General features: G+C 40.5%; 1 protein-coding gene across 1 annotated transcript; it reads left to right on the top strand.

The window, feature by feature from the left end:
• The first annotated feature begins 658 nt into the window (after nucleotides 1–658).
• LOC123773304 (uncharacterized) lies at nucleotides 659–8,448 on the top strand. The gene is made up of 6 exons (XM_045766910.2): nucleotides 659–711; nucleotides 3,904–4,088; nucleotides 4,798–4,953; nucleotides 5,290–5,448; nucleotides 5,783–5,854; nucleotides 7,870–8,448. The coding sequence occupies exons 2-6, from the start codon at nucleotides 3,911–3,913 to the stop codon at nucleotides 8,022–8,024; spliced, it is 720 nt and encodes a 239-aa protein (XP_045622866.1). The 5' UTR covers nucleotides 659–711; nucleotides 3,904–3,910; the 3' UTR covers nucleotides 8,025–8,448.
• The last annotated feature ends 819 nt before the right edge of the window (nucleotides 8,449–9,267 follow it).

The following is a 9,267-nucleotide window of genomic DNA, read 5'->3' as shown; positions in this document are numbered from 1 at the left end:
TAGTAGCCAGAACGCACTTCTCAGCCTACTATGCAAGGCCCAATTTGCCTAATAAGCCAAGTTTTCATGAATTAAATGTTTTTCGACTACCTAACCTACCTAACCTAACCTAACCTAACTTTTTCGGCTACCTAACCTAACCTAACATATTAAGATAGGTTAGGTTAGGTTAGGTAGGGTTGGTTAGGTTCGGTCATATATCTACGTTAATTTTAACTCCAATAAAAAAAATTGACCTCATACATAATGAAATGGGGAGCTTTATCATTTCATAAGAAAAAAAATAGAGAAAATATATTAATTCATGAAAACTTGGCTTATTAGGCAAATCGGGCCTTGCATAGTAGGCTGAGAAGTGCGTTCTGGCTACTAGGTACGACATATATATATATATATATATATATATATATATATATATATATATATATATATATATATATATATATATATATATATATATATATATATATATATATATTTAATGTGTGTGTGTGTGTATGTACAGAAATAATATTAATAAAACAATTAACATCGTGTAGTGTACTCTATGTATCAAAATATATTACTTTGAAACCCATATCATTCACTAAAAAAAAATTGGGCTACTCTTATTACAAATTCGCTACTTTTTGGCCGTCAGCTCGCTACTTTCCGCAATTTAGATCTGGCAACCTTGGTGCTGGCTGTCTCAGAGCCTGGCCAGCACCCCTGGTGAGTACACTGTCCCCTCCCTGCTTCCCTTGGTGTAAGGGGACACATTGTCTCTGTGTCTACTAGGGATGATATTGATATTCTACCTGTAGTTGAACAAATCTGTGTAGGCGTTGAAGACACGGTGACTAGTTTAGTAATTACCAGGGAGGATGTTGCTCATCCTCCTATAATAATTAAGGCTCAACAAGTCCTCAGTACCAGGCAATTATTTACAATGATCATGTCGCGGATTCTACTTTGAACAGTACTGTTTGATTGAGAAACTATACCGCAGGTTTTTTCTCCAGTCCATTTCTCAACTGCACAAAACGTGGACCAGACTGTGCGACACAGTGGTTGCCAGGAACAGGTTGGGTTACCGTTACCTGTGGCAGGTGGCTACAGGTGACGGATCTCCCAATCCTGAGCACTGCAGGTGCAAACTCTGTGAGCAGGAACTGCGGCATGATCTCCCACACTACATCACCGAATGCCCAGTTATTAGACCTTTCAGACCAGTTGGCATGAGGCACCTGGAGCTTTGCAATTACTTTATTCACTCTCGTATTCTTGAAGATATCCTCATATTGCACCCAAAATTTGCCAGTGTAGGCTACTGAACATATGGCCCTGTATGACTAACCATCCTGCGAGATGGGGACTTTTAGTATCACTGCTGCCTCACTCACTCTTGTGTTAATGATGATATCCTCATAATGCACCCAGAGTCTGCCAGTGCAGACTACTGAACATATAGCCCTGTATGACTAACCATCCTGTGTGATGGGGATTTTTTTTTAGTACAACGTAGCTACCTTTTTGACACACTGTACTCCCCTTCATATAGTCTAGGTCAGCTGCACAAATGCAAATGTACCTAATATATTAATAAAAAAAACGCATGTGGGTTTTTTTTTAATGAGCCTGGAGCCCAATTCTTTGAGAAATCCCAAGGCACTTCCACCCCAGGGGCCATGTGTCTCAGACGCTATGGGAACAAAGGTGTATTGACCTTTCAGTCGCTTGTATTTGACTGATTTTGCTATTTCTCTGTGATATTATTTTATATTAAAAATTTTATATGTAGTTTGGCGTATGTTAGATGTTTAGGTGTTTAGGATAGCTGATTGTTATAGCTCGTCCAGTACAGCAGTGATTAGGATAGCTGGTTGTTATAACTCGCTCAGTATAGCATTTACCAGGATAACTGGGAGTTTTAACTCGCTTCGTATAGCAGAGACTAGGATAGCTGGTTCTTATAGCTCGCTCAGTATAGCAGAGACTAGGACAGCTGATTGTTATAGCTCGCTCAGTATAGCATTGACTAGGCTAATTATTAACACATTTAGGTACATGTACATTTATGCAGCTAGACTAGACTATATGAAGGAGAGTACAGTGTGTGTCAAGAACTAGCTATGTGACGCTAAGGATCCCCATCACACAAGATGGTCAGTCATATAGGGCCATGTGATCAGTAGTCTGCCACTGGCAGACTCTGGGAACATCATGAAGATATCCTCAAAATATTTCAAGCATATAATCTTCGACTTCCTTCAGTGAATTTTGTTAAAATAAAATAAAAAATTATTGAAGCATTTTGTATAAAAGCGGAAAATTGCTTTAGCGTGAATATAAATATTCAACTGCCATTTTGATATTAAATATTCAAATTGGCGATGTGTAAACATGAGTCCAACTTCAAGGTTTGTGCTCACACGCATATGTATGTTTACTTTCAGGTGTATGTAGACATGTACATATACATACATGTATATGTATTCATATTCATATACATTCGGGTGAACATATACACGAACTATAGGCGTATGTAGCGTTTTGTTCGATGTCTTCTATAATTTTTATCACATTATCTCTTAATGTCTTGGGCTTGCTTTACAGTTCCTTCAAATCCGTCTGGAAATCAGATTGATCAAGAGCACAAGACTGGAAATTATCGAGGCGCCTGTCTGGGGTCTCAAGAGTTAATTATTCACTGTGTCGGGGGGAACAGGCAGCCACTGTATATTAGGCTTATATCGAAGGTTTTTTCCCTTCTTCCTTAAAGCTCAAACTACTGACGTTCGTCAGGATGCAACCCTACAGCAAGCTGAATAACTCCTGGGTACCTATTTACTGCTTGGTGAACAGGAACGTTAGGTTATAGGAAATGTGCCCGCCATTTCTTTCTTGGCCGGGATTCGAACCCGGAATTCCTGACTGAGTTGAGAACGAACCCAATTATACGACCAAGACCCTAGAGCACACACGCAAGACGAAGTTAACTTATACGTATGCACGAAACAGTTAAATTCCTTAAACAAATGCCTTAGACTTAAAACGCTTTCCCAGTGTAGGTTATTAATTCTTAATCTCGAAAAAATATAATGATGCTCTGAAATTCAAATCCAAATATTTAATTTTCATTGAATGTTTTGGCTGAGCACATATTAGGCTCGCGGTTACACTGTGGTGTAACTAGCCGGCTTGTATCCGGCATCGTTGACAGGGAGACGAGGATAGAGAATTCAAATATTTACACCATTTTAGATTCCATTCTGAGGTGGTCAATATTTGCTGGCCATGACGGGTCATTTAATGTTGTCCTGGGTAACTGGTTTACATCTTCCTTAACCAAGTACACTGTGCTCCTTAACCAAGTACGCTGTGTTCCTTAGCCAAGTACACTGTGTTCCTTAGCCAAGTACACTGTGTTCCTTAGCCAAGTACACGGTGAGTACATTCATCATCCTGGTAATGAGATTAGTATTTCGTGAGTATGACATTCTGCTCACTCACTGAGTGAGGGCCTTACAGATCCCAGAGTGAGGAATAGTTAATTTCTTTCTGACCAGGATTCACCAATCAGTTACGTGACCACTTACGAAACCTGTACATCTTTCCTCAATCACGGCAGCTTAATTTGTATTTATTAAATAGTTCATGAGCTGCGAATTTCTACCAGGTTGTATATAACAATATTAATTAACCTTAGGTGGCGAACTTACGAACATCGTAAACTGTTAAAAGAAGACTAAGCCTACACGATTGAGGAAAGATATATAGGTTGTAAAAAGATATACAGTAAATGGAGAGAGAGAGAGAGATAATAGTAATATAAAAATTAAAGAGTTCTTTCAGATAATAAAAAAAAAACACCTGCGCAATATTAGATGGTCATTAGTTGTAAAAGCGTGTCTCAATTTTAAGGGAAGTAATGGAGATGAAGGGACCCGGACTGCTGGTGTTGACCGTCCTGTGTGGCGCCCTGGGCGGAGTCAGCCTGGCGGTGCTGGTGGCCACCCCGCCGGCCCCGGTCTCCGGCATGCACTTGATTCTGGGTCGTGTCATCCCACTCGCCTTCGTCAACCTGACAATTACTTTCCAGAATTCATGTAAGTAACATCAACGCAGGAAATTACCGTCAAATAACTCATGGATGTAAATGTTTCCGTAAGGATATTGTAAAAGATCTTCCCAATTGACCGCAGTGAAGAGCTTGGACGTTGAGAAACCATAGAAGGATGCTGGACGCCGACCTGCAAGAAACAGGACCGTCGCTCTACCGTCCAATCCAAGTGGTTGAGCAAAGTTACATGGAAGAGATAATTCAAATTCAAGTATGTTTATTGAGACAAGAGAGAAATACGTCTCAAAGGAATAGAGTAGCTTAGGCTATTTCTACCCTCCCAAGAGATAATCTCGTTAGTTGAGAAGCTGAAATATAGGAAAGCTATAGGCATTAAAGAGATGTATGAAAAACTTATTAAATACAGCGGAAAACGAATATTTGGGTAAGGTAATTATCAGGGAAAATATATTTCGTTCCTTCTTGTGCATAGAGGTGAGAAGACAGTTGTTTGTAAACGAATTGGCCTCTGGTATGGTCAAATCGTACAGAGTATGGCTTGCCAAAGCTCGTTTTCTGGTGGTTAAAACCAGAATTGTTAGGGTTTAGGATATATTAGCCTAGGTTAGTCAATGTTAGGCTCGGCTGGGTTAGGTTAGGATGGATAAGATTAAGCAGGATATCAAATCCGTTGGCGAACCGTCTTACGTATGATATGACTTGTATCCGTTGGCCTGTCGTCTCTTCCTTGGCAGGTGCCTGTCGGGTTGCGTGTTTCACTCAGACACTGTGCCATGAGGCAACAGCTGAGATCGTGTCAAACAGCAAGGTTCTCTGCCACCTCTCCTACAGTGGTGTTGCTGCTGCCAACCTCACCACTCAGCCCAACGCCGTATCATTCTTCAAGAGAGGTCAGACAATCATTATTATTCATATTTCTATACATTTGTTATATTTTTACGTGCTGAGATTTCTGCCCGCGAGGCTTCCAGAAACCCTGTGCCTAATTATTGGCTATATATAATGCACAATTTCTATTTAAAAAAATCTATTTGGCTCCTATACATGTATATACCAGTAAATATGTATGTATAAATGTATATATGCGCCACATTTTGTACGATAAAAGTAGCCATGATAATTGCAATTGGAACAGAATCAACAAATATATGTGTATTTCTATGTGCCAGGCTGCATAGTCTTCCCGACTTGGCGCCGTCTTTTGATAATTACTTTCTATATGACAGGAAACTACATGATGATCGGTGCGAGGTTTTACAGGCTGTCACTCAAGAGTATGACCTATAGCTTTGCAGTTAGAGACTGCCATTTGGACGGTGGCTTTCTCGCTGTCTTTGACACTCCGGACAAAATGAAGGAGGTTACCACTCTCCTCAATTTGTACGGTACAGTAGTTCAGACGTTATCCACTGTTGAATAATCTTGCTCTGAGTACTTGTGCGTGTGTGTGTGTGGGTGTGTAAGAAAGAACTTTTTCAGTGTCAGAGTAGTTAGTAAATGGAATGCACTAGGAAGTGATGTGTTGGAGGCTGACGTCATACACAGTTTCAAATGTGGATATGATAGAGTTCGAGAAGCTCAGGGATCTGTACACCAGTAGATTGACAGTTGAGAGGCTGGACCAAAGAGCCGAAACTCAACCCCCGCAAGCACAACTAGTTGAGTACACACACACACTGGGCAATATATAATATTAACTTCCTTCCCGTCTCCTGACAGAGGTGTCGTTGATATGGACAGGCGGGACGGTCGGATTTACCACTCAGACTGCACAGTGGTGTCTGCCTGACGGTAAGGATCCCTCACTGTCTTCTCCTTTGCTTGACTATGCTTCAAACACGAATGTTGCCGTATGTGCTCACTGGCGCGGGAAGTACTATTGAAAGTTCGTTACACTAATGCTGTACACAAGCATGTTCTGCACGAACGCATTTGTAAGAACATAAACACAAGCATACATGGATATGTAGATGTATGAACACTCAAGAATACACAAACGTGGACCTTCATACACAATCATACATTTACCGCTTAAAGTTCAACAAATTTCAGTAATGTAAGCAACCATTTATTTTCTCTCTTATTGTATCTTTAGTCATTATTCCAGGGCCACCACGAATCAATTTCTCTGGCTTAATTACCGTTTTACAGACAATAGCCATCCGCTTTCACTCATAGCTATTTATTTAATTCATTTAAGATTAATGCAATATTATGAAGTTGTAGCTGTTAGTCTTGTCTAATTTGATGAAACGAACAGTTGCTAAACTTCCTGTATGTTTAAACATACTTCGCGGACTGTTATTAAGCTCTACATGCATTATGCTTTACTCAGCAATAATTTACCTCTGGAAATGTGAACTGGGTAAACCATAATTCTCTATCCCAGTGCCTCTGTGAGTTTACGTGTGAGTGCATACAATCCCAGCCAATATTACTGTGGGGTACACATATACATGTATGGTATCCCATCTTAGGGATTGAGATGTATATCTAGATTTAAGTTGATACAGCCTGAATATAGGTGATATATATTGGATTGGAATTTTGGAGCTTTTCCCCGCGTAATTTTGGCAATTGATGGGACATTCCCACATGTCTTGATCTAACCTTTTTTTTATACCCAAACGTTCTTGTTTTGACCTTTCCTTGTGTTGATCTAACCTTCTTGACCTGAGATTGTCCAGGTACAGGTGATCCCCTGTAGCTTTTTCGCCGAGATTGGTCCCCTTCTACAAGTCACATCTGTTGCAAGAGTTATGTTTGGCCAACCGGGGCTCACAGCCACAACCGTGCCCCCCTCCCCCCCCCCCAACCCTCACACCAGGCGTAAGGAGCAAATAACATTTCGCCCTTTCACCCGGACAGCAAACTTTTTACAGACAACTGCTAGGTCCCCCAACTGCGCAAGCCACGAAACTGCCAAACAACTCACCAAACGGTTCAAAATAAACCTACGAAAACACACGAAACTAATTAGAACCCGTTAGTGGCGAATGCTGCCACCAGGCGACCCGTATCTCGGTTTTGCATCACTTATCAAATCAGTTCTTATGCTGATGCCTCGCCTGGAGCAACGTAGTGGTGCTGCTTTGTCTCATCATCTTGCAGCAAGTCCCAAAGCTTTTGAGCTAAGACTTGTGGCCAATGATGGCCAACCTGTGGCCCTCCTTGGACTTGTCCTGTGGGGGAGGCCTTTTTTTTTTGCTAGAGTGTCGTTCCATGATGTTATTTATTTCACGAGTGTATTTTTCTGTCCGGTTTTGTTATGTGAACTTGTGTTTTTGTGCTTCGAACTGCATGTGTCCAGCGGTTACTTCCCTTTCGGTTTCGGTGAAAGCTGTTTTACCATTTACGACTTGGATGGAAGCCCCGGGGAGTGACCCGTGTTATGTTTAGGTCTCCGGAATTAGCGGTGTTATAATAGGTCTACACATACATATTTTACAGTATAATAGTATAACATTGACATAAAAGTATGCACAATATACAACACAACAGCATAACAACATTAAGAAATACAACCAAGTTTGGTTTAACAAGATGACACATATATACACCAGGAAAAGGTATTCAAATAAATAAGTGACAGTAGAATTATTACGGAAGTCCACAAGTTCACGTATGTTTATTGAGACAAGAAAAAAATACATCTCAAAGGGATAGAGTAGCTTAGGCTATTTCTACCCCCCCCCCCCCCCGAAAGTCCACAAAATGTTAACTCTTCCTCCTTAACTCCCATGCTTATATTTTATGATCTCGTTTTCATTGTGTTTTGTAAGTTGAAACACCTTTGTTGTTCACAGGGACAACACATGCCATGACTTTCCCGCCGATTCTAGTTGCACTGAAGGCATCGTTTTGCATACACCTGGAACGCACTGAGAACGGCTCCTGGACCATGTCAAATATCTTCGTGATGTGTAGTAGCGAACAACACTTTGTATGCCAGAAGAACTAAAGGCTCGTCACTGACAACCAAATGACGTGACCAGTGGCAGGTTGTGATGTACGAATGCCCTGTCATGCGGGGGTTATGTCAGAACAACCAGTGGCAAGGTGTACGAACACCCTGTCATGCGGGGGTTGTCAGAACAACCTGTGGCAAGGTGTACGAACCAGCACTTGGTCACATCTCTCAGACGGAGCGGAATTAAGTCACTAACACATCAGATGTCGTAAGTTTGCAAGAAATGATCACACGGCACCAGGAAGTACATGGATCTATCTCAAACATTTTTGCACATTTCTCAAAATATGTAGTTTCAAAAGGTTCAGTTATAACATATGTAGTTGTATAATGTTTAGTTATAACATGTATGGTTGTATAATGTTTAATTGTAAAATATATAGTTACACAGAGTAATAAACTATTCTAATCTGAAGCATTTTCATCTGAATGTCACAATCTTATTCTTTCTATCGATTTAGGCTAATCTAGGATAGGTTAGGCTAGGTTAGGTTAGGCTAGGCTAGACTAGGCTAGGGTAGGTTAGGCAAGTGAGGCTACTGACCAAATTGCAAGAATTTAATCCTGAACAATATTCAAGAACAAAATAAACAGGTATATGTATATACTGCGAAGTCACTCCTCACGAAATATATTGGGGGGTCTTGTAACGCAGTGGTCTACGTCCTCTACTCACAACTGGGGAACTCTGGAACGGACACGATTGAACAACATTTCCTCTCACCTGGTACCTCTCTTCACCTAGCAATAAATAGGCACCCGGGAGTTAGGCAACTGTTGTGGGTTGCATGATGGGAAAGGTTTGTAGTTGGCCTAGAGGGGAGCTCGATAAGCCTATGTATAGAACAGGCTTCCTGTCACTGGAAGCGGAAATTATATATCTCTTTGATAACCTGTTTCTTTCAAAGTTTAAAAATATTTAAAAATATATAAAAATACTAAGGTTAGGAATAAGTTTTAAAATACACCAGTTTACAGTTCAGTTAGTACAGTAATACATCAGTTTACAGTTCAGTTAGTACGGTAATATATCAGTTTACAGTTAGTACAGTAATGCAGCAGTCTAAAGTACAGTTTGTGGGGTAATACACCAGTTTACAGTACAGTAATACATCAGTTTACAGTGCAGTTAGTGCATCAATATATAAGTTTACAGTGCAATTAGTGCAGTAATACATCAGTTTACAGTGCGGTTAGTACAGTAATACATCAGTTTACAGTGCAGTTAAATGCG

Source organism: Procambarus clarkii, chromosome 89, assembly GCF_040958095.1.
Source record: "Procambarus clarkii isolate CNS0578487 chromosome 89, FALCON_Pclarkii_2.0, whole genome shotgun sequence".
Lineage (NCBI taxonomy): Eukaryota > Metazoa > Arthropoda > Malacostraca > Decapoda > Cambaridae > Procambarus > Procambarus clarkii.
Note: the sequence above shows the minus strand (reverse complement) of the source record. Positions and strands in the feature narration are given on the sequence as shown.